The sequence below is a fragment of the Leuresthes tenuis genome, unplaced genomic scaffold (genome assembly GCF_036924035.1).
Source record: "Leuresthes tenuis unplaced genomic scaffold, fLeuTen1.0.hap1 SCAF_6, whole genome shotgun sequence".
Lineage (NCBI taxonomy): Eukaryota > Metazoa > Chordata > Actinopteri > Atheriniformes > Atherinopsidae > Leuresthes > Leuresthes tenuis.
The window spans coordinates 2,846,026-2,871,094 of record NW_027325360.1 but is presented as its reverse complement, the minus strand read 5'-3'; the positions used below and the strand labels follow the sequence as shown (position 1 = coordinate 2,871,094).

Genomic DNA, 25,069 nt, shown 5'->3' with positions numbered 1-25,069 from the left:
TCTGGCTAAAATATCACAGACTGTCACGTCACTTTTTCTCCTTCAGTTGATATGTTGCCAGAAGATAAAATCTTCAATTGTAGAAAACAATTTACACACCTTTTAAGGTATTATCTCCATTTTCGTGTTAAAACACACCTTCCTCCATCACAGTAAATATGAGATTTTGATCCTGCTTTTTGTCCATTAAAACGGGGGGAAAACATCCCTATGGCTGGGAAATGCATGTATTAAATTCATACTATTGACCTTGTATCACATAAATCCTGATATTCTCATCCTGCTATGCCTTAATTTGTCTACATTAGCATTAGCAGTAGTATATATATACATGTATATGTGTGCTGTGGTAGTTAGGTGACTTATACTGTACCCGCATCATTTGATCAGAGCTTTGATCCAAGCTTTGATCCAAGCTTTGATCGGAGCTACCATTTGATTTTAGCTCACACTAAAAAACAAAGGAGGGCTGATGATTCCCTCTGAGGGCACTGTAAAGGTGGTCAGATCAGCTGAGTGTTTTATTCGCCAGTCGATGTCAGAGCAAGCTGTCAAAGTGGCCTTGATCTGTCATTTTGTTCTGAGGATGGGTTTTCTCCGGGGGGGGGTTGTCTATTCCAGAAACACAGTCTGGAATAGACAACCACGATGTCACTAGTTGTGTCTGTCTTCCACAAACTTGCCAAACTGAACACCCTTAAGTTGAATAGTGGCAACACATGGAAAAAGCTGTGCAAGAGTATTATTTTCCAAGGTTTTTAACTAAGACACACACACACTGTAATTGTATAGCTGTATAGATGTGTGTGTATATATGTTTATCAATGTGAATATAAAAACGTTAAATGTTAGTGCTCTTTATTCAGAAAACCCTCATGTCACATCTACATTTCAGGATCTGGTTACTATAGACACAGATTAAATGTTAAAAATATAAATATTTCAGTATTTATTATCACTGTAACAGTGTTACACACATTATGATCATCACTTTAAAAGTTACAGACGTTGTTTTTGGTATCTGTGTCTGTGTGAATGGGTGAATAAGAGGCGCTGTATGTTCAGTCCATTTCCTTTTATTAGTTTACGCAGATCTGCCACATCCAATATGGCGGACGCGCTGACGTCACGCAGCAACGGACCAATGTGCATGAAGCGTCTACCTATATATGTCTGTGGGGAATTCCCTCTCAGGTACTGATGGAAGGCACATTCACACACCCATTCAGCGCAGATCTGCCACATCCAATATGGCGGACGCGCTGACGTCACGCAGCAACGGACCAATGTGCATGAAGCGTCTACCTATATATGTCTGTGGGGAATTCCCTCTCAGGTACTGATGGAAGGCACATTCACACACCCATTCAGCGCAGATCTGCCACATCCAATATGGCGGACGCGCTGACGTCACGCAGCAACGGACCAATGTGCATGAAGCGTCTACCTATATATGTCTGTGGGGAATTCGCTCTCAGGTACTGATGGAAGGCACATTCACACACCCATTCAGCCATGTGTGGACGAGCCATTTGTTCAGCCTCTGTGATTGGTGGTGCTGGCAGTGGCGCGTGCTGATCCCGCCCACCGTCTGCGTCACCAATTAGCCAGAATCCAGCAGCACTGCCGTCACACCTGAGTTTCACTTGGGAAAGTGTCACGCGACCTGTAGCGAGAGGTCTTTTTCTTCAGGAATGAATCGGTTTATTTTGGTGGATATTGACATTTTAACAACACGATGAAGACCTGCTTTGTTTTTGTGGTAAGTTTTTTTTTTCTCCCATGAACGGTTCAGCGCAGAAAGTTGGCTGCTGTAGTTTGGAGTTTATTAAATAGGTTGTTTGCCGCCGCTTAATGAAAATAGCGTTTCCTGAAAGTTGGCACCTATTACGTCGACTCCTAACCACCGAGAGCTTTTCATAAATTAAATGTATCAGTAAAAAACCTCTCATTTGGTTCTTAAGTCAGTTGCTTTTCTCAGGACTTGGTTAAAGCTGTTTAAACGTTCCTTTCTCAAAGTGTCGGGAGCCCATGGCCACAGTTTGTTGAAGGAACACTTCGTGGCGCGTTTGTCATCAGTAAATTTAGTTGGAAATTGGATTTCTCTTCGCGTCTGGGTGCCAGGACGCTTCTGACGCTGTCTTCGCTCGGGTGCGACATTCCTGGGCGCTTTCATTCAGCTTTCCTCTCCACGCAAGCATGTCAGTGGGCTGCTGTTGGCGGACTCTTGTCTAAACTTCACGAACACAACCCCCCCCCACTGCGGAGCCAGAGGTCAGGCCGCAGGTCTGCTTCATCGCTCCAGATTCAGACACCTTTAAACGTGGCTGATGTCCGCAGAAATACTCATTTTAAGATTTAAAATAACTTTTTGATAGGACTTTTTTATTTTACTTAGTTTTAAATGTAGAAGAATACCAGCCAGATGAAGGAAAACCGGGTTAATTACTTCAGTTTGAATTAATCTAAATAAAAATGGAGCTGGCCGACTTAAAGCGGGTTTTTTTCTAAGGAATATTTACTCAGAATTTCAGGAAAGTGCTTGTTTAAATCTGCTAAATTTGTCAGGGTGACGTCGGGTTACTTTAACGGAGTAAAGCTGTGATTCTTCAGATTGATTTGTGCCATAGCAGCCAGGTGCAGGCGGGCAGACTTTTACTTTTTTCGTTCTTACGCACAGATCAGTGCAGGACTTAGACTGATCCTGTCATAACGTTTCATCTGGTGGATGGTGGGCACGTGGGTCCCGGCTTGCCGCGAGATGCCATTTGCCCACATTTGGGTTCTCACTAAACTGATGAAACCATTTAATGGGCGTGATCGTGATGTGGTTTTTGCCTTATATGGTCAGTAACCTGGTTATTGCGTCACGGATACGCAGAGAGATGGATGGATGGATGGATGGATGGATGGATGGATGGATATATGGATAGATGACCAGCACCCCTTTAGTTCAAGTCTCTTTATATCTGTGATGTCGAGATGGACTTTGAGCTCGTGTTGGGGAAACAATCGCTGCCCCCACCCACATCCACCTGTCCAGTTCTAACTGGTTTAAGGTGGAGCTGCAGCTCAGCTTGTTGCGTCACATCATCATAGATGAAGGAAGCTTCTGTGGAAAAACAAGATGACTAATATCTTAATAATTCTTTTTATGGCCATTTCAGCTACATATTAATACAAAATCATGTGTTAATTCCAGCTTCCAAGTAACTTCATGTGTTTTACTAAATTCTGATTTAAACATTCCTACTTAAAGCAAAACTTAATTTTTCTTTTAATTAGAAGCAGTTTCAGTCCAATGTTCTTTAACAATATTTCTCCAGGCTTTTCTAGGGTGTTTTTTTTTAAATATGCTGCTTTTTTTTTCTCTCGTATTGTTTAAACGCTGAATGGAGACTGTTTAGATGTTTTCTTTTTAATAGTTTTTTATTTTTAAAACCCTCTGAGACGGGCTGATTCCAGCCTTTTGCACTGCGTTCAGTAGTTTTATCTTCAGTGCTCAGAGGGCTGCATTTTCCTCCCTCAGTATTTCCCACAGCGTGTTAGAACAACACGAGGAGACGGTTTCCTCACAGTCGGTCACAGAATAAGTTTCAGTTTGAGTAAAATCTCTTTTTGTCCTGCACTTGATGCTGTTAGTTCCACAGCCTCCATGAGAGATGTTCTGCTCGGTAAATTTCTGTAAAGAAAACGTGAAATGTGCCCATTTCTGCCCGACCGACGGCAGAAAAGCGTCTGTGCATCCAGATGTTGTTCCCATGGATACTCGCTAATTAACCTGCTGATGAGAGAAGCTTCTGTTACTTCTATAAAGTTTTCTCTTTCTTTGGTTGTGTTTCTGCCACATTTTATATCTGGTTATATTTTCTGAAAACCAGGTGAAAGTTTGTTTCAGTTTTTATTACATTTTACTTTTGTATTTGGACATTTTTACTTACTGAAATTATTCCAACATCCTACAAAAAAGAGGTTTTTTTTTTTTTTAAAAATCCGCTGTTATGTTTTCCTCCAGGTTCTTTCTGCTCTCTTCTCTGTGTTCAAACCCACGGGGGCGTTTCCACAGCCCGGCTTTGGCTGGAGGGGCAGCAGGAGGGGGCGGGATGCCTCCTGCAGAAACGACCTGGAGTACCCACATGGCAGCGGTTGCTGCTTGAACTGTCCAGCCGGTATGTGACCACCTCATAGCCAGAGATCCTTCTCAGATGTAGTGAAGGAGTCTGAACGGTTGTTGTTTAGCTGCAGCAGCAGACTGAGTTCAGCACAAAGGATGCATTTGGGATGTTTTCTGTGTTGTAGGTGAACACGTGAAGTCGCCCTGCACCACAGCAGGAACGATGGGGACATGTGGAGAATGCCCCATCGGTACATTTACAGAACATGCCAACGGCTTTCGTCAGTGCTTTACGTGCTCAATGTGTCGTCCAGGTAGTTCTGCCCAACACCCACAATCAATGCTGAAGCTTTTCAGAGTGCCCCGGTCTTAAAAAAAGACTTAAAAAGGCTTTTTATTGCTGCTCTCTCAGATGAGGAAGTTGTAAGGAAATGTTCTGCCACTCAGAACACCGACTGTCAGTGCAAACCGGGGCGGTTTTGTGATCCTGACCACGCGTGTGAAGTATGCAAGAAGTGCTCAAGGTGAGTGTTCAAAGCGAGTGATGGGAGGTTAATGAGCTCATCCCTCACCTGGAGACGGCTCCCACCATGGCCTTGTTACTTTTGAATCCTTGGTGCTTTTAATTAATCCTGTTTCCTGCCTCCAAACCAGGTGTGGCAGTGATGAGGAGATGGTGAGGAACTGCACAGCCACCACAAACACAGAGTGCAAGAAAATCCAGCCCAAAGCCGACTCAGCCACAGGTATAACGCAGCTTTTCATCTGCAGCGTGTGACGCCAACAGACTTCTTATGGTGTGGTTGTAATATTTCTTTGTTTTTTTCTCCTCATCAGTATCTGCATGGCTGATCGTGGCAGTTGTACTTCCTCTTGTTGCTTTGGCGGCTCTCACACTCATTTTGATTTACTTTTACAAGAAAAGACGTGCAACAACAGGTGGGTGAAAATAGGAAAAGGCATGTTTTTACGTGCAAATCGTGTCTTACTGTACAAGATTTTAGTTAAACTGAAAGCAGTCTAGTGTTTGTGGTTTAATCTCTCCATCAGTGAACGGCAGAGGGGTGCAGTCACAGGTTAAGAAATGTCACTTTTTCCTTTCTGAAACAAAGCACTTTCACACCGTGGAGCAGCTTATGTGATGGAAGCCGAGAGAACGTCACATTGAGTCATTTTTAGGGCGTTTCTCTCAGATCTGCCAAAGCTCAAGTCCAAAGTCTGCAGACGTAGCGCCATGACAAGCTGCTGTTTAGCTGGAAGCGAACATTGAGCTGTGACTCCAGCAGTCGGATTCATTAAAAACTATTAAAAACCTTTAACTTCTGTTGGTTCACATGTCAGCTCAGACCTACAGTTACATGCAAAGTAATGCTCGAATGATGGTGTTAGGCATAGAATGTTCCATTAATGTTCCTGTTTACGTGTCCTAGATGATGGTCGCACTAACATTACCCCCCCCCCTTCACCATTTTGTTGTTTAAATATACTTTTTGATGGCTTTTTGACACTCATGACACATCATGAAAACTTTTATTCATGTGAAACATTCATTGCACAGTAAAGATGGACCATTGCTTGCTCTGAATCTCATGATGTTCAGGTTAATATTATCAGAAAATGACGGAGGACAGCAGGTTAATTACCGCAGCTTTAGCTGTACCCAGTGATGGAGCGCTAACAACTAAAGGACAGCTTAGCAGCCGTTCATTGGTTGCTTAGTTGAGTTTTCAGAGCATTGTCATTAAAAATAAACCTAAGCATTCAACAGCTGGACACACAGGCCTCGATTTGTTCTTTATTTAAATCAGGCAGAAACTCATGAATACATTCGTTACCTTTTATTTTCTGGATAGATCATTGAGCTCATAACACCACAGAAATGAATGACTCTGAATCACGAGGCAAACCTGCTGAACTGGACTGTACATCGATGGTCACAGCTGATGATGTCACAGCAGCAGGTGTTTTAGCTCCTGCTGATAAGATCTGAATGTGCTGGAGCTGTTAAAGTCTCAGACGGCCCACAGAATAAACTGTGGTGGAGCGTATCGTCATCATTCAGGCCGGGCTTGAAAGATGGCTGCTGTCGCTTTTATCAGGAGCTGTAAAACGCTTTCGCTGGGATTCATCCATGACAAACATGAGAGGATAGTTTCTGCTGTTTGCCATGCTGTTGGCAAACTCTGCCGAGTCCAGCAGAGGCTTTCTGAGTCCAACACAGACAAATCAGAATCCTGAGTGAAGATCAGACCTCAGTTTTTAGTTCTAAACCTTCGTGACTGGGTTTAAAATAAAGATAAATTGATTTCACGGAGGTCAAATGGATGCTTATCGGAGGCTGTATACAGTTGTATAATCCTCTCTTTCCGTCTCTCTTCAGGTTCACAGAGAAACCTTCCTGAAAGAATGAAAGCTGAGAAAGTGAGTGACTGATTTTCTGCGATTATTCTTGATTGATAAGAGCTCAGCAGTGAAATGTGCTCATTATTGTTCTAATATTACAGCTAGTTTATCCAGAGAATAGGGATTAACGCCACAGCCCAGACGTAATGTAAGCTGAGGATAGAATAATGAAACTTAGGTTCCCACTGAAGACATTTAAGGCACAATACATGAGAAAGAACAGAGTCAAGAGGAAATGTAGAAAAGTTCTGCACAGAAGAAGAAGAATGATGGTGCTTAAACTCGGTCCGACCTCAGAATAAGTTTGAACATGTTCTCAATGTTCTCCAGGGTTACAGTGAGGTGAGCAGGCAACTGGTGAGACCCAAATCCTCCGCTGGCATGGAGGATGAGCAGAAAAAGCTTTGCGAAAGCCTCAACAGCTCTGCCAGTAACTCCCAGCACAGCCTAACCAGCCCGCCCTGCTCTGTCCTCTTTGCATCTGCGCTCCAGACCAGCTCCATGGTCCCTGCGCGGCCCAACAGGAGGGTGAGATTAACGGCTCATCTTCTTCCCTGCTTCTTCCACGCTTCTTTCCTTGCTCAGTGTCCTGTCAGCTGCTTACTTCACCTTTATTTCCCCTGAGTCATGCTTAGGTGTCCTAACTGTAGAGACTTTCCCCGTCCACCGTCGCAGCGTTTCTCAGCGTTTCTCAGCGTTTCTCAGTTTCTCAGAGTTTCTCAGAGTTTCTCAGAGTTTCTCAGAGTTTCTCAGAGTTTCTCAGCGTTTCTCAGAGTTTCTCAGAGTTTCTCAGAGTTTCTCAGAGTTTCTCAGAGTTTCTCAGAGTTTCTCAGAGTTTCTCAGAGTTTCTCAGAGTTTCTCAGAGTTTCTCAGAGTTTCTCAGAGTTTCTCAGAGTTTCTCAGAGTTTCTCAGAGTTTCTCAGCGTTTCTCAGAGTTTCTCAGAGTTTCTCAGAGTTTCTCAGAGTTTCTCAGAGTTTCTCAGAGTTTCTCAGAGTTTCTCAGAGTTTCTCAGAGTTTCTCAGAGTTTCTCAGAGTTTCGCAGCGTTTCACACGGCCAGCAGTGCACCTGCTGGCAGGATGCGGCGTTGTTTTAAGAGGACGGACTCCATAAGGACTTGTGATATACCTTGACTGCTGTACTGTCCGGTCTTGAGCTGATGATAAACGTCCTGGCTCTGGCTCTGCTGTTGGAATGTCTGAATGAACCCACACAGATGTTATTTAAAGTTTATCTACAGTTTAAAAGACTTTTTTAATGAGGTTCCAACTTCTCCTGTCCCCACCAGGAGAGCCGCGGTACTGCAGTCAGTGAGGCGGCTCGCCAAGCTCTCATTTAACTTTGGGCTGGAGGCTCCGACCTCGCCGCTCCTTGTGAAAAATATTTTCCCTTCTTTGTTACTTTGGTTGCTGTGAGCAGCTTAAATAGACGGCCCTGATTGGAGGAGTTTGCGTGATGAGTGGCGTGTAGAATATGCGATCACATGAGAGGAAGCTGGAGTTGCCTGCCTGAACAAGCTCACTCCATTCATGGACCGCTCCCAGTGACTAAGGTTGTTGCACCAGCTCTGAGATTCCTGCTTTTGCAATAAGTTTGGGAACAAAAAGAAAAGTCTGAGCGTTTTCCCACAGTGTAGAGCTGTGTGTTCATACAAGTGGAGGCCGCAGCGTGTTGCAGGGCGCTGACACGGCCTTGGATCAACACGGGGATTCAGCTCATGACGTTTCGTCTGCTGTCGGCACACAGTTTCTGTTTCTGTGTTTATCAGACGCTTTTATCCAAAGCGACTTACAGATGAAGATATAACAGCTTTATAAAAAGCTAACAATAAGCTACATAGAAGGAACCCAGGAGTCCGACTCTGTCAGAGGGGACAGAGTAGAGATAGGGTGCAGGCATAGAAGGAAGAGCAGAAACAGTTGGTCCACTTTGACCCTCATTCTCCCTCCTCTGTGCAAAGCGGACGGCGGCGTGCAGCGAAGCTGTGAAACGAGCCTCTGAGGCTCCCTGTCGCATGTTCCTTCATGCATCTGCAGAAATGTGCACGCTGGCAGGTTGTTCTGCCTTAAATTCGGATGAGATCTGCTGGATTCAGCTCACTGATGCTAACAGTATTAGCTCATGAAAACGCTCCTCAGCTGGTTTTAATGCATGTTTTTTTCTTTCTTATTCAGGAGGATGAACAATTCCCCACTCTTGTTCCTGTGAATGGTAAAGATATTTAACTTTTATTCTATCAGACGTTCAATGCATTGTGATGAGCCCTCAGTTTTTCATGCATGTCCAGCCTGAAAGGCTCACAGCCATCAGCGGTGCACGGTGGGCTCCAGGCCTTTGAATGATCCTCTTCATCTTTGTTCGCAGGTGAAGAGTCTCTCAGAGGATGCTTTGAGTTCTTTGAATTGTTAGACGTGGACCATCACAAGAGGTTCTTCCGTCACCTCGGCTTCAGCGACAATGTGATCAAAAGCAAGGAGAACCTCCTCTACGAAGACAAGATCCACGAGCTGCTGAACATGTGGATCGAGCGAGAAGGAAAAGACGCCAGCTTGAATGAGCTGATGACCGCTTTACTCAACTTGAATCAAAAAAGAACCGCTGAGCTGGTCAAGGAGAAGGCGGTTCATCATGGTCACTACCTGTGTGAAAGTTAAGGTCACAAAAGGAAACTTTTCCCATTAAAATCTAGCTCTCAGGCTTAGGTCTGTTACTGAACAGCCACTGCACAAGGCTGCCGTCTGGTGTTCTGACAGGAATGAACAACCGGCTCGAATCGTAGGAAAAAAAGCCCAACAAAGACCACAGGAGTGATGATGTCACCTCAGCATCACTCCTGCTGTCTGGCCTTGTTAAGGACCAGCGTACGCTGCCTCTTTTGGCCTGACGTGTTCTTTGAAAAAGGCAAAGGAGTCTTTTTTCACTCCGTTTTTGTCACTTGTTAAGAGCTTCGTCCTGGTCCAGACCAGCAGAGGTTCATCTGCACAAAGAACTCACACTTCCAGTGTTTAAAGTGCTGCAGCTGCCAAAGGAACAGCCGTTTCCCGGCTTAACTGCTCACTTTTCTCCTCTCACACTTGGAAAAGGGCTGAAAGCTTTTAGTCCCTCCAGCTATCTGGAGTTTCTGGAGTCAGTGCCAGTGTTTTTTTTACTTTTAGCTGCACAGGTTGATGCTTCACAGCGATTTAAACGTCTCAGGAATAAAAAGGTCTTCATGCTTGCACTGATTCCTGAGCAACAGAACGTATGAATGCTTTGAAATGTTTCATCAGTGGGATTTCCACTGTAAGTTATTTGTTTTTATATATTTCCATCATAGATTTTCAGTGTTATCCTGATCATGTCACAATGTTTTTTCTGTATTTTCTTACTAACGTCTCCTGTTATGTTTCATTAGAAAATGTTCAGCTGGGACTCGTTATAATGTGAGGCGCCACTTTCAGTCCAAGCTGTACGTTGGTCTTAGAGTTGAAACCCGTCTGTTTTTATAGTGAAGCTGATCACAATGTTACCAAGTGCCTGTTTGTCTGCTGTTTCAGTCATTTGGCTCCTTCTCTGCTGTGCTAAAGGAAAACAGAGGGCCATTTCTCTCCAAAGTGTCTGATTCAAACATGAATTAACAAGTAAAAAACCCAGAAAAACTTCCTCCTTCTGTGTTTTTTCTTTCTTTTTCCTGGTTTTCAAACGTGTTTACTTGCCTTGGGTCATATGAGGTGTGACACTGTACTTTGGTATCTTTAAAAGCTGTTCAGATAACTGAACCCCACCTTTGAACCGCTCTGTTCACAACACTTGACAGAAGATAATGTGTTAAAGGGAAATGTTTCCACTGTGCATACATGGCCAATGAAGAAAAGGGAATTCAGGAATTCACACACTGAGCATCAAAGCAAATATTTCTGATGCTGTCATTTCCTGTTTTTGGCACACCTTATGACTCATGTTGGCAGAAAAAAACGTTCTTTTACCTTAATGACTTTGATGGCTCATGTTAATGAAAGCATCAGAGGAGCAGGCGTGTGAGCAGCTGTTCTCAGGCACAGTTGGTGATGAAGTGATATTTAGATGCCTGCATTGATCAAAACGGTTAACGGTGGATAAAGTCCAGCATTGGCACAGCTTTCATCCGGGGAAAAGAACATCTTCACCTTTTGTCTCTCCATGGGAGCAGCTATGAGCGACTGGATTTCGTGATGCTGCACCCTCTCTGAACGCAGTCCCCAGTCTGTTCACAACACTCGCCGGACGGTTCCCAGCTACTGCGGAAGAGGCCTTAAGATTTCTGCAGAGCAGTAGCTGGAACAAAGGACGCCTCTGTGCTCTGCTGTGAACCTTTAGTCCTACAGAAGGTGCAGCAGTGACTCAGCAGGTGGACGTGTGTCGTCCTGCTGAGCTCCAACAGCTTTGACTGCTCCTTTCTGCTCAGGGAGCGGACTTTCATCAGAGAGCAGCGCTGTGCCTGATGGTGTGTTCAGGTACCCCTGCAGACCACACTGACATTTCTTTATAGGTTACAGTGCATCTTAGGTGCATTCTGAAATTTCAGCCGGACATCCCAAACTGTGAGTTGTGTAGATATAAATTATACATATTTACATTCAATTCAATTCAGTTTTATTTAAACGGCACCAAATTACAACAAATGTCATCTCAAGGCACTTCAATAAAACAGTCCAATTCAAGCCAATTGGAGCTCAATTCATTGTAATCATAATCCAACTAAATAAATTCTAAGTTAATCCAATTCATTCACTCAGAGCCAATTCAAAATCAATTTCCTTGCTAAGGAAACCAACAGGCTGCACCGAACCTTCTCTTCGGAGCGTGCACGTGCATCAGTGCATTACTCCACCCTCATAAGCAAGTCTGGCTTCCCTTCACTCAGCAATCACTTTAGCAGTTTTCCGCCTCATTTTCTCCTTCATTCTTCATTCAGTAAGTTGAGCAGAGCTGTTAATTTACTCTCAAGACAAGTGTCTTTTCCTTCCATTTCCATAATGAATGTTGATGGGCTAACCGTGTCTGTCAGCTCATGCACCAGCCTTACAGTGCACGCTCAGAGCGTCTAATAGAGGTGTCACAGAATCCTTCTGCTAAATGATACCTCTGCTGCTACAAATCAGCTCTCTGACTCTCATTCATCAAAGTAATGTTCACTGAGAATATCACCATCCATTCTGTCCGGGTAGTCCAGTGTAGCAGCCAAATTACCACTCAGGAAAGGTGATTTGAAGGAATGAATCTATTATACTCTATTGTGTTTGACTGAATATTCAGTCAATTTGTTGCTGTAGCAGAGCCATGATTCTGCCATTCAAAGTTCTCCTCGAGTCGAAACTGAATCTATATTGAAAGAAAATTTCTTGATATTCAGTTTTTGGATGGCAGCGAGTGCAAAGAAACTATTTTCCTCCAAAGCTTCTGAACGGAAACGGATATTTTCCATCTAATGTTGTTGTGAAATCTTAAAAACTTCATGTCAGCCAAATGCACACACCTCACATCTGAAAAGGTCATTTTTATCTGGTCTGAGATCAGCTTTCCCTTGATGACATTCAGCAGGAAGCCTGGTAAAATCTCACATGTGAGTTTTAACAAGCTCTCAGGTCAGGTTCTTTTGAAATAAGACTAATGGGGACAGTTATTTTTTTACAAATTCACAAAAGCAATTCATGATCATTCAAATGCAAATTGAAGTGAGCAGAAAAAAAAGCTGAGGGATTGGTTAGATTAGTTTATTTTTGCTCAGAAACGTTCTTTACTGATAGAAATGACCCTGTGGTGAGAGCCACGATAAGAGCTGAACTCAAATGAGAGCAGGGTCACTGCTTTATTTGTTAAAAACACCAGACCAGCCTCTAAAAAAGAAATGAAATGATTCTATCGCAACATTTCTTCTGACCGCAACCTTCAAAATTATGCCCGCTTATATTTGTCCATAAATACTGAATGTGAGGACAGGAGGGTGAGTGTGAGCAGTCTGTGGAATGTATTTTAGACCAAATAACCATCATTTTCTCACTCTAAACGATGAATGTCATCACCTAAACCCAACAGGAAGTGACAGAGCTGCGTTAGAAAGGTGTCACGATCTCACAGCTGCCCCATCCAACCACCCGTCCGTCCTCTTTATGAGGATTGTGTTGCTTCTTTAACAGAGGACTGGGGAATGACGCCTTCTCTGATGCAGAAACATTCATATTGTATGAGTCACATTTCACTTTACAGGACACTGATATGAGTCACTTTAAAGAGATGAACAAACAGCCTTTATGACCGTTGGAGGACTTGTAAAAGAAAACAATGATTTACAGCTGCTTTCATCCACCGCCACTTATTTTTCACTCCGCCATCCCATAAACTGGGCCAGTGATAATTAACTCTACCTCTATAATGACATCATTATATCACATCATAGTTCATACACCATGCATCTCAGAAAGGGAACCAAAGTGTGGATAACTGTTGCTTTGACAAACTGATGAAGCCAGTAATGATTTAAGAGGGGTTGTAATGTTTTTCTTGAAGATTGATATCCCAGGCCTATATTTTTAACTTTCCCAGTTATTTCAGTTTCAGCAGCAGCTATAAAAGTCAGTGCGGTTACATGAATGCCATCGGATCTGATTAATGGCTAAATTACAATAAAACTGAGTTATTCAGTTCATGTAACAAGCTTAATCTGACAAAAAATTGGATCGGATCAATTAAGACCCCGAGATAACTCGCTTCGACTGCCCACTGAACGCGCCTGGAGACGACAGTGGATCGGATCGAGCGTTCTGCGCATGCTCCAGGTTTTTTCCCGCGATCGTCACCCGGAAGTGGAAGGAGACGATATTCCTGTTGTTGTCAGAAAGAAAGAAACAATGCGATGGAGAATGCGCCGTTGTGCATCGTCTGTGCCATAACCAGCTCATCACAGATGGAGAGGGACGCAGCTTCATCTCGCTCTGCGTTCGCCATCTTTCTGAATGCCTGAGTTTGTTGCTGTTGGTGGTGAAGACGTCAACAGGAAGTGGCTCTGTTAGCGATAGCTGAAATGGAGACAGCGCCACCTATCGTACCGGGGTATGACATGCTTTGTGCCAGTGATTCCATTCATTCACCGCCATATATCCAAGGATAATTACCCTCAGATAAGGAGCAGAACCCAACTATAGCTATAATCCAGTTAATCTCATCATGTAGACCCACTGAGTAGCAGTAATAGAGGGTTAGAAAGGGAAGTTCATGTAACTGATTGTTTTTGCACGTGCCATACACACAGCAGGCCTTAATGTTCAAATAATGTAGAGTATTAGCAACATTCTCTGCGATACGTCTTTAAACATGATGTCAGATGAACTGTTCATCTCAGGAGAAGGGTGAGGGTGCCAGGAACCATCCGTCTGCTGAATGAAAAGCACCCAGAGATCTGTTCTGGTGAAAAAAATAGATTTTTCATCTTCTGCTCGGTAAGAATTCTGTGTGAGGTCAAAATCAGGATGATTACGACTAAATATACATTCAGTGATTTAATAAATAGTGACCTGTGTGATGACTCCAGCTTGTGCAGCGCCTCCAAGCGCCCAGAAAACCATTATAGATTCAACTTTTATGATTCCTGCCATTCATTAGCTATTTGACCCCAGCTTCCTGTGATTATTGGAGCCCAAGGAGCCCAGCTGCCACTCCATAGACCTCTCCCTCAATCTATGATAACAGCTCCAAAGAAACAGCACGGATACTTCATGGAGCCGAGGGCAGGGACCCAAAGCCCTTAGGTTGTTTGAATGAGAACCGCAAGAGCCACTGGGATCTCATCCAGGCTCAGGACCACCACTGGTTCCCTTTGAGGAGAGCCTTCCCGAGTTGCTTCTTATTGCTTCAGCACAAACCCTGTGAACACAGCAGGGCTCAGTTAGCATGCCCTCAATTTCAAATCACATTTTACAGCCATTGTAGCGGCACACATGCATGAAGAATGAATTAGGTTTTCTCCAAATGTTCCCTCACACGACTCCCCGAACGCCCTTGTGAGTGCGGATTCTAAAGAGTGCTGCTTATGTGCGATGCTGCTTGAATAGGAGCTGATTTTGATGAAGGCTGCGATGATCACTCCATTCATGGCAAATAAGAAGGAAATAAAATTGCTTGCCAGTTTTTATACTAAAAGCTCTGTTAATCAGTGATGAAAAGAGAGCAGAAAGGAATCCAGTATTGCATTTTTTTTTGGCCCTTGGGGCTACTTCAAGGCACTTAAAGGACAACGGAGCTCTAAACAATGACATTACAGGAGGAAGAGCAATAAATACTACCCCCTTGTGCTGAAAAGGAGTTCTACAAATATGAAACTCGGTTTTCTGATTCTGTTCACTGCAGACAATAGCAGCTGCACACATGAGGTCAGTGTGACATCACAGATTCAAGCCTTGACTCTTCCCTTTGCTTCATGACAGAATTGAAGCAAAGTTTCAGTTTCAGTGGGTTTCCCAGGGGGAATTTGTACTTCCTGCTCCATGTCTGGGAAGATGGGGAGCTCTCTAACTTTTGTGTTATCTTTTAATCACAGAACCGAGATCTGGGTATGACTGTCAATGTCTTCAGCTCAGAAGCCGAAGTCCATCAAAACCATGTGATGTGTTCAAAGTTTATAATGGATTAAGGCCTTATTGTTACCCACAAATCAGTTTTTCTTGCAGGAATCAGCTGCCTGAGACATTGATTCCAACCCTGAACTTTAGTTCTGCATCTCAGACTCCAGGAAAAGCGTGGAAAGTTAGAAAAAACAAGATGAAAAAAAAGCCCAAGCTGTACCAGAATCCAAGAAAGGAGCAAAGGGAATAGAGCACATGAACTCAGATGTTACTGTGACAGAAGCCTGGAGCTGCTCCGCTGTGTCACACAGCCAAGCCTTCCCACTCCACCCAGCGTCTTTGGTCCACATGTCAAAGTGTCATTTGGTAAGATACTGAGCCCAACACTGCCCCGATGTGCTCACTGGAGCGTGAGTGTGTGCACGGCAGAAAGAGCTGTGTGAGTGTGGTTGTTCTGTGTTAGCTGCCTGTCACTGCGCCTGTGTGCTTGTTCGTCTCCTCGCTTTAAAATGTCTTCTCCACGGTGTTAACAACCAGATGAGATCCAACCTGAGCAGTCCAGCCCTCACAATGTTTTTAGCTGGATACTCAGTTCTGAACTGACCAATCACCTTTGCACACCTGGCAAGCTGCCTGCCTGTTTCCCTGCTCTTGGGCTGCCTGTCCTGCAGCTCTTTGATTAAATGTTAAAGGACAAGGTAACTAGACACATTAGGTTAACGGTTGGTACAATCTTCTGTACATGTTTTATTTTATCTAGATAAATTGGTTGGGGTTTTTCTTTCTCCTGTGTTTTCAGAGCAGCCTTTGAGTTATACCTCCTGCTGTTTGTATCTGTTTGTACCTCCCCCACAGGTTTGGTGAAGTCATTATCTTGGTGTTGAATATATTGACTACAAAATAAATGTTAAACATTTTTTTTCTTACTCTGTCTCTGAATTCTGTGATGGTCATGAATTTTACTCTAAAACACAACGATTGATATACTGCCGTCAGATAAGTGCTGGATAAATCCTGTCCAAACTCCATCCAGACATATGCTCAGGCCCTCTGTTTAACAAGACAAAAAAGACCAAAAAAAAGAAAATATTACCACTTTCAGTTCTAGGTTTCTACTTATTGGGATATGGTAAAAAAAAAATGCATTCTTTGAATCTGACTAGCTCTTTAAATAAATAGAAAATAATGCCCAGAAGTAAAACTAAGCCAAAATGCAGGGTATTACACCCATTTAGCAGCAACAACTTGAAGTAATCATTTTCTGTGTGATGTTATCAGTTTCTCACATCAATGTGGAGGAATTCTGGCTTCACCTCACATCTGACTCTAGAATACTTTGGTATATTAAGGCTGCCTTACTTGACTTTGACAGTAAGACATCCACCAATGAAAAAATTTTTTACAAGGAAATAAGAAGCAGTCTCCCCTTGTTCACATTTGTGTGTGGCATGCAGCTAAGGAATAAAGAACCATTCAGCTGTGAAGCACAAACTGCTGCACAGTGAAGCAGACATTCAGTCTAATACTGCCTCCAGGTGGAGCTGAAAGACAACAGATCTCTGCTGCAGGCCTCCTCCTTTTACATGCAATCACTGGGATCAGAGCTGCACCCAGCCTGAAAGGCAAGTATGAATTCTATCTTTCATTTGCTCAGGCTACCTCAGACTCCTTTATTGGTTCTATGATTTTTTCCACTTATATCTGTTTTGTCTTTGAATTGTTATTAAAACAGATGTGATCACAGATTATATTTTTCTGTCTTGTAATGCATCTTTATCCGAGTACTGCAATGACCTTACTATTCCTAGAAGTTTTGTTGATTTTATTTTATTATGGAGACTTTCACAGAACAACAAGAGGGCTAAATATCAAATCATGCAGCCCACCACCTTAGATTATCCCAATAAACCGCAGAAGCAGAGGGGCGTGATCAGGTAGAAATGTTACTCAATGGGTAGTGCTGCCGAGCAAGCTGTTAACTAATAAAACTACATTTCCCAGAAGGCCTTGTGCTGGCAATACGGAAATGGGTCAGGTAAATATCTTCTCCTGAAAGGAAAGCGTTACACCTGTAAATGTAGTTTATACCGAGTACACTCTAAAGAAATCAGTCGTCTGTTTGTTGGTGCAGTGTCTAATAATAAGGTACATTATAATATCTTATTTAAAGACTTCGAATTTAAATGCGTATGCTCGTGGCGATATGTAACTTAGGTTACGACACTTCATTAGAAAAACATGCCAAGTTTAAGTCGCCTCGCTAAAAGGGGGCGAACACGCACCTGTCATGACAAAAAACATCAAGACAACCCATTTATTAGATATTGTCTTTTATTCGGCATTAATGAAATTTGTGTTTTTAATGTAAGAATTCATCTGAAATATTTTGTAAGTTGGCTTAATAAGCATTGGTGGGGCTGAGGGTGACTTTTGCGCCTCTGCCAGGAAGCTTCTGCCTTTTATTACGTTGGCTTTTAAAGCGGCACATTCGGTGAAAAGATCGATACAAAACAAAAAGCAAATGCATATTATTTTCTGTAATTCGTCTGTGCCTGTAATTTCCAGGCAGCAGATGCAGAGTGGCCCCTCACCTCCCAGCTGCTGCTCCACCTCTGACTGCTTCCCCCTCAGCCACCTCGACACAGCTGCATGTGGAAGTGATACTCGGCCACCAACACAGAAACACGAAGTGAGCCCACGTAAAATCGTGAGTGTCTGTCACATATTAACCGGGGAAATCATAAGACACAGACATAACTTTCACGTGATGTGGAGCTCAGTTCAGTGCTGTTTAGGCGGTGCTGTCAGTTGTCTCAGCAGCTGTGGATAAGGTAAGGCATCACAGACTGGTTCCCATTTCTGAGGACTATCGACTGATTGAATAAACTGTGGCTGTTAAAGGACTCAGACATTTCTGATGTGCTGCAGTTGATTATAGTGACAGACTGCCATTGTTTAATGGAATTTAAGTTGGTTCTCACGTGCTTTTCTGTTCTCATTCTTTCTAAGATTAATTCAATTTAGCTGACATTCTTTAGCTTCTGCTTGTAGTGTGAGCGTGAAAGTGTTAAGCTCTTATCTGCTGAACCAGGAGGTCTAACCTCGACACGGCCCCCGCTCCCCTGTCATCACTGATCTCGTTTTTGTGTTGCTTTAGCTCACAGATCCCTCCAGGATGAGGTCGATCTTGATCTTCTACCTGTGCTACCTGCTGTGTCTGGCTCTGGGCATGGCCTGTGTGGTGTGTGTGTGCGTGTGGAACAGCGGGTGGCGCGGCGGTTTCGCCTGGGACGGCTCAGCCCTGCAGTTCAACTGGCACCCCGTCCTGATGGTTACCGGTATGGTGGTGCTGTACGGCAACGGTGGGTGACTTATTCCATTTCTGCAGGCTTCTCAGACCAGACGCAGTGTAGAGTTTGCTGCATCTTTTCAGCTGAATCATTGTGAGGTCATCATGGTTGTTACTGTCTGATTCACCTCTTCATGATGCTCCATGACACTGTGTCTTTCTGTCCATCTGAGATGAGCTTCTGTCCACAGAACTCAGCACGGTTTATATATGGCTTCCTCCTTGAGTAATTGGATAGTTTCAGGTTACATTTCTGTTTTAGGGGAAAATGGTTCTCTGAGGTACTCCTGATCCCGTGTGACTGGAGGGATTATGGTGGCGTGATGGGGTCTCATGGGGTTCAAAGGTCACCTTCTCCATACTTCTCAAATTTTTCACAATATTCTCCACTGTTGATGTTGAATAACCAATTTTTTTTACATTCATGTATTGAGAAATATCTCATTTAGAGCAAACTGATGATTCTCTGATGGAGTTTGGCACAAAGTGTTAAGCTAAGGTCCGTCCTTGCTTGGAAAGCCTAAATCTTTGGTAGATTTCTCCCTTTTATACCCAATGATGACACCCCCACCTGTCACCAGTTAATCTGCTGATTGCAGAATCTTCCAGAAATTGTTTTTTGTACAGTGTTTAAATGTCATTATATCTCCTAAACACAATGAAGTTGGCCAACGAAGACACTGAAAAGGATTTCTTTCGACTTTCTTTCTGCTAAAGAAAGGCTCAACCTCTCTGAAAATGAGGTTTGCAATCAGTTGCAGTTCAGAATCTGCTGCACATTGTTTTGTAATCACTGCCTTCTGTTCACATTCATTCAATGAATTGAACCAACTTCTCACTTCTGCTAACTGGTACCTTTGTTTGGTTTATTTTTGTTGGACTTGGGAGACGTCCTCCTGATAAATCTGCATATTAACATGTAAAATCAAAGCAAAAAGAGCCGTGTTTTGTAAGTTTTTCTGTTATTTCGATATGTAACAAATGGCAGTCAATGTAAATATCATCATGTAACTTTAGGATCTAGTTGTCAAAGCGGCGGAAAATGTTGTGGATGTTTAAGAAAGAGATTCTTGTCATCTTAACTGACCGATGGCCATCCACTTACATTTCCCATTAAATGATGGTATTGTGGTCATTTGATATTACAAAACGACAGTTTTTATGGTTGATCAAGTAGGAAGTCAGTAGTTTGAAGCAGTGGTTCCGTAACTAAGGGTCACATGAACATGATGACACGTCACCACTTACTTCCACCTTTAACCCACATTTTCAACCAGTCTTTGTGGTAGTAACTGAGATGAAGACTGCTTTCTGATTGGCTTAAAACTGAGCGTAATGTGGTCATGGTCAGAATATCAGAGGGTTTATTGCAGCTGAGTTAGTGGTTTGACTCTTTGACCATGTCCTGATGCACAAATCCTATTGATGGCCAGATGAATCTTCTTGAAACACTTGATTTCTCAGGCTCTGAGTTCCCATTAGTGCCACCTGTTGTTAAGGAAAGCTTTGAAATCCTAATTTAATATGATGTCTAAATCACTGCTCAAGACCCCATGAATATGTTTATGTATTTAGCATAATAAATAATGAATAATCTGTTGTATTATTTGTGTGGAAATTGAATTAAATGTCAGTTAAATTTTGTACCTTATTTCGAGTCTCTTCATCTCATCCAGTCCCACGAACAGTCGGTCCACAGCACACAGGATTCGGTTCAAACAGGAGTAGAGATTAGGATCAGTCTGAGCCCCTTTCTGACTGTTTCAGCTTGCTGTGTATTTTTTTAAATGGGGTTCATGTAAGAGAGCAGGCGCCATCTTTGTTTAGCTTTGCTTTAAAACCATTAAACCTGCCACATCGTGCATAGAACACATTAACAAGAAAACGTGCTCCATAACATGTTTATGAGCAGAACACTCAACTGAAACTGGGTTAGCTTCCAGAGTGAATCAGTTCTGATACACATGGATGTTGTCAGAGGAGCTCTGAGGCTGGAAATGAGAAAGCCGTGATGAGCAGGGAATAAATAAGTGGGACAAAAAAGCCTTGGGAACTTATGGGGAACATTTTATATGAAACATTGTGTTTGAGAGTCCAGTGAGTTGATCACATCGGTACTTCTGGAGAGCTTCAGAAGGTTGAAAGCACAAACTCAACCGTAATAGCATCATAGTTAACTCTGCCTCAGTTTGCTAGTATGAGTCAGAAGAAATGAAATCTGATCTTATGCATTTCTGCAGCACTTTTAAATGGACAGATGTTGCCATATCATTTGCTCTGCTGCCTCTGCTTCCCTGCAGGAGCCGTGTTGTACCGCATCCCTCTGACCTGGGGTCAGAATAAGCTCCCCTGGAAGCTCCTTCACGCAGCACTGATGCTCCTCGCCCTGATCCTGTCAATCGTGGGACTCTGCGCTGTCTTTGACTTCCACAACGTCAATAAGATTCCCAACCTGTACTCCTTACACAGCTGGATTGGAATCGCAGCCACGGCTCTTTTCGCCATGCAGGTACACCACTTTAAATGGAGAAAATTGAGCATTTTATTGTCTCAAAGTGTGGGTCCTACCTCCTTTTTTTCTGTGTCCTTTGTGTAGTGGGTGGCGGGGATGGCCGGCTTCCTCCTGCCCTGCTCTCCCGTGTCCCTGCGGAAACTCCTGAAACCCATCCACGTGTGGCTGGGAGGCAGCATAGTGTTGCTCAGCATCGCTGCCTGCATCTCCGGCATCAACGAGAAGCTCTTCTTTGTCCTGTGAGTGCTGCTTTTTCTGAATTCTTTTGTTTCAGGTGAAATGTAAAAGTTATTCCAAAAGCGTTTCTTCTTGCCACAGGAAAGGAAACACCAATGGCAGCCAGCCGTACTCTGGCCTGCCACCAGAGGCTCTCTTAGGGAATTCATTGGGGGTTTTGATTGTAGCTTTTGGCTTGGTCGTTCTCAAGATTTTGGCCAACAGTAAATGGCAGAGACCAGACTCCAGACCGGAGGACATGGCTTACACGGTGAGAATATCGCTGCAGTTGATATGTAACCAAAGATAATAATAGATTAATAATAATCGTTGTCTTTTTTTTACTTCACAGCCGTTGCTTCAAGAAGAAAATGAGTAAACGACAGGAAGGGGAACCTCCAAACTGCTCTCTGCTAATCACTTCCACCATGACATGCCTTGAATGTCGAGCAGCTCTCTGACATGTGTGAGAATTATCTGTTAATGAAGTAAATATTTATTTTAAATCATATTTAAAGTTGCTTTTTTTTGCCCAGAAAATAAAAGAATGTGTTTCTGCAAAGCTGTGACATATTTCCTCATAACTTTTATCTCTCCCATGATGCATTGCAGCCCTTACTCCCTGCAGTAAAGCTGTAGTCGGCTCAGTGCAGCAAAGGTTTATTTCTAGTCTTCTGTGTTTGGTAAAGACTCAGCAAAGGCAGAATAACTCAAAGCCGCTTTGGTGGAGATGACACTGAAAGGCCATGTGGAAATTTACTCCACACATTAACCTTTAGGGCAACTAGGAGTGGCATTTATAGCTCAGAGTGAAATATCTGGATAATTATTGAGTAGATCACCATAAAATTTAATTATGTTTGAACTGAAAAACAACGTTGAGCCTCTGATAACGCTGACGTTGGTCAAACTTTCCAACAAATCAAATCCAAATAGAAAGACATTCCTTTTACGTAAGCTGTACAGTCAGGACACCCAGTTCTTTGAGGTTTGCAGCATTGGTTGAGGTTGTCCTGAATGTTTTCCACTTGTGAATAATCTTTCTCTCTGTAGAATGATGGACTCCAGATAGTTTGGAAATGGCCTTATAACCCTTCCCAGATTGATGGGCAGCAACAGTTGCTTCTCTAAGATCATTGCTGATGTCTTTCCTCCTTGGCATCGTGTTAACACACACCTGAAAACTGACAGAACTTCTGCTTTTATAGAGCTGCTCACACTGACTGATGATCAATTAATCAGCGCATTGATTAGCAGCACCTGGCTGCTATTTACCCTCTTAATTCCTGTAGAAACAGTAAGGATGGACTTTATTTATTCGATTTTCAGAAAAACATCTGGTCCCTAACATGGGAAACGAAAACCAGTTCTTGTTGAGAATCGGAAACAATTCCCTCGTCGATTCAAGTGGGCGCGAATGACGTCATCACGCACGTTGCGTAGCTTACGCAAGTCACGCAACGTGCGTGGCGAGTCCGGTGCAGTCAGCAGTCTTCAGTAAACATGGCGGCCAAGCGGCACGAACGCTCGAAAGTTTGGTGACAACAGGGCCACTTTCAAAGTGGATATTTCATCAAAGGGAGGAAATACTACTAACGCAGAAACATTTGCGCACACAGTATGCAATAACAATTAATGTCGCGTTTTCCATCTGCTCCGGACGAGTTAGTGAAGCTCAACCCAGCAGCAACGTTAGCATGTCCTTGGCTAACACTGCAGGTAACTAACTAACTAACTAACTAACACTGGCTGTCATGTTAGGCACCATAAGTCCAGAAAGGTCGCGTATATTTCCTGAAAAAGCTTATTTTTCTGCAAAAGAATAGTTAATTCTTCATAGCTGATGGTTGCAGATTTGCACAATGCACAGTTTCATTGGATTTGACTTGACTCTATTTGTTTCTGTTTCTCGGCTCATATATCCTTTAGAAAAGGATTATTTTAATTTCCATTAGAAAATGTTGGACATTCTTGTGGAATTGACACAGAATAAGTTATTTTGTATTTTGTTAATTTCTACAGAAACATATTTATTTTTATTATTATTAAAATTTTTCTGGGGAACCCCTGGCGCCCCATCAGGCCTTATAAGACCTCACTGTGGTTGGGTTCGTAAAGTCATGACTCGTGTTACTTCTAAACTAATCAAAGTTGATGCTAATCAACCTGTTTGTTGTCTTTTTTTTCCAAATGAGAATCAATAAAGAACCGAATCGTTAAGCAGAATTGAAACTGGAATTGGAATCGTAAAAATCGTATCAATTCCCATCCCTAGTGATATATAACCGTAGATTTGATGTAGGGTTACCTCTCCTTGGCATGTCCTAATTAGCAGGTACTCCTATAACTCTGGGCCAGTTCATGGCAGCATCAGATTTAGCTGCAAAAGAGGAACTTCTACACAACGATTTACTGAAAAATCAATGTTCCAGTCATACGTCTTAATGAATCGAACACATCAGATAACGTGTTTTGCCTGGAGAATTATCCTGAACCTTAACACTGACATGCCTTTCAATCTGTTTCCACGGTTTAAAGCTCTGGAGGGAGATAAGAGACGTCTTTATAGTCCAGTAAAAGGCTGTTACAATTACTCTGTGGGTGTTTGGTAGGATCTGTGCAGTAATGTGCAAAAATCCTGAACAACTCTGGAAAATCTTTCCTCAAAGAGCTCCAGTAAAGTCCTTCCCTTTTGTCTTTACCGTGCTTCTTCTGGTGTATTGGGCGCCCTTTGATGATAAAATCATCAAAGAATCTGTAGAAACGCCTCTCATCAGGTTTTTTTCGACCATCGGCTCGAAGGACTTCCGGGAAACCATGGAAACCGCTTTTATCTCCCTAAAACTATGATGAAAGCAAATGATCGGTGGGAGTAAACTCCCATCTTTTCTCACCTGGTGGTTTCAGCAGAAGCTCGTCACGCTCTGATACCGCTAAAGATTTGTTCTGCTTTTTTTTAATTAAGTTTTTAAAAGTTTCCCAAAGGTGATTCTTTGATATTTGACATATTTTTATATTCGAACAACAATGCAGCTCACAGGCCTCCTTCTGAAAAACAGCACAAAACACAGAAGTAGAGAAAAAGGAAGTCTGGAGGTCTGAAATAGTTCCACACAGGGATGAAACCAGAACTATGAGAGAGAAATGTCATTTATGAAAGGTGGAAGGTGTTTCAAAAACATTTCAAAGGCATTTTAGAGAAGTAATTATTTTCACATCTTTACAAACAACAGAATAAGTATGAAACTGTGATTGAAACTCAGCCCATAACCTGCAGTCGCTGTCAGCCCGAATCCAAGCTGATTGTCTGCTCTTTGAAAATCCTCCACGTGGAATCGCATCTCTCAAAAGACACAAACACTTCTGTAAATGTCTGTGTTGCATTTTCAGGAAACCACGTTTTCATGCAATGTGGACAATACTTTCATAACCAGTGTTCTTTATTTACACCAAAGCTGCTCTACATAAGCTGCAGTTTTCTCACAAACCTTCAGAATGTCTCCATGATGGTCATCAGCCTCCTTTGGCTGAGGAAAGCACATAAGAGACTAAAATACTGTATATTTTACTGCATTATTCTGCTTGTTTCACCATCGCAGCAACAGAAAATGTGAAGCAGAGCAGCTTGTGCAGCTCTGATGCTCTGCTTCACATGTTTTTCTCAGTGTTCTTGATAAAAAAGGTTACGAGGAAAGATGATCAGAGGTCACAATTAAGTGGCAAAGCTGGGCCTTCAGAACTGTTTTAACTGTCTAAAGACATCATCACTTGGGTTGAACAGTAGATTCTAAACTAAAATCTCAGTCTCAGTTTAGTTTTATTCATTTTGCGCCAAAACACAACAGATGTCGTCTCAGGGCACTTAAAAAATCCAGTTCAAACCAATCATAACTAAAGTCA

General features: G+C 42.8%; 2 protein-coding genes across 7 annotated transcripts; both read left to right on the top strand.

The window, feature by feature from the left end:
* The first annotated feature begins 1,651 nt into the window (after window positions 1-1,651).
* LOC140309378 (tumor necrosis factor receptor superfamily member 10B-like) lies at window positions 1,652-10,129 on the top strand. Of its 3 annotated transcripts, none has more exons than XM_072387215.1 (10): window positions 1,652-1,762; window positions 4,016-4,169; window positions 4,300-4,428; window positions 4,527-4,638; window positions 4,769-4,860; window positions 4,952-5,053; window positions 6,495-6,535; window positions 6,848-7,045; window positions 8,691-8,727; window positions 8,881-10,128. In XM_072387215.1, exons 1-10 carry the CDS (start codon window positions 1,739-1,741, stop codon window positions 9,168-9,170), a joined length of 1,179 nt encoding a protein of 392 aa, XP_072243316.1. In that variant the 5' UTR covers window positions 1,652-1,738; the 3' UTR covers window positions 9,171-10,128. The 3 variants fall into 3 exon arrangements, with proteins under 3 accessions (XP_072243316.1, XP_072243317.1, XP_072243318.1); XM_072387216.1 differs by having other exon boundaries at window positions 1,653-1,762; window positions 6,848-6,874; window positions 8,881-10,129; XM_072387217.1 differs by lacking the exon at window positions 6,848-7,045 and having other exon boundaries at window positions 1,653-1,762.
* Window positions 10,130-17,088: 6,959 nt separating this feature from the next.
* LOC140309067 (lysosomal membrane ascorbate-dependent ferrireductase CYB561A3-like) lies at window positions 17,089-21,720 on the top strand. Of its 4 annotated transcripts, none has more exons than XM_072386900.1 (7): window positions 17,089-17,127; window positions 17,658-17,799; window positions 18,250-18,454; window positions 20,742-20,950; window positions 21,038-21,192; window positions 21,272-21,440; window positions 21,522-21,720. In XM_072386900.1, exons 2-7 carry the CDS (start codon window positions 17,665-17,667, stop codon window positions 21,546-21,548), a joined length of 900 nt encoding a protein of 299 aa, XP_072243001.1. In that variant the 5' UTR covers window positions 17,089-17,127; window positions 17,658-17,664; the 3' UTR covers window positions 21,549-21,720. The 4 variants fall into 4 exon arrangements, with proteins under 4 accessions (XP_072243001.1, XP_072243000.1, XP_072243002.1 ...); XM_072386899.1 differs by lacking the exon at window positions 17,089-17,127 and adding an exon at window positions 17,134-17,237; XM_072386901.1 differs by lacking the exons at window positions 17,089-17,127; window positions 17,658-17,799 and adding an exon at window positions 17,814-17,923.
* The last annotated feature ends 3,349 nt before the right edge of the window (window positions 21,721-25,069 follow it).

Coding starts and splice junctions, on each gene's coding strand:
- LOC140309378 (XM_072387215.1), top strand. CDS start 1,739: ATGAAGACCTGCTTTGTTTTTGTG. Junction 4,429..4,526: donor GTGCTCAATGTGTCGTCCAG/GTAGTTCTGCCC, acceptor CTGCTCTCTCAG/ATGAGGAAGTTGTAAGGAAA. Junction 6,536..6,847: donor AAAGAATGAAAGCTGAGAAA/GTGAGTGACTGA, acceptor AATGTTCTCCAG/GGTTACAGTGAGGTGAGCAG.
- LOC140309067 (XM_072386900.1), top strand. CDS start 17,665: ATGCAGAGTGGCCCCTCACCTCCCAGCTGCTGCTCCACCTCTGACTGC. Junction 20,951..21,037: donor CGGCTCTTTTCGCCATGCAG/GTACACCACTTT, acceptor TCCTTTGTGTAG/TGGGTGGCGGGGATGGCCGG. Junction 21,193..21,271: donor GAGAAGCTCTTCTTTGTCCT/GTGAGTGCTGCT, acceptor TTCTTGCCACAG/GAAAGGAAACACCAATGGCA.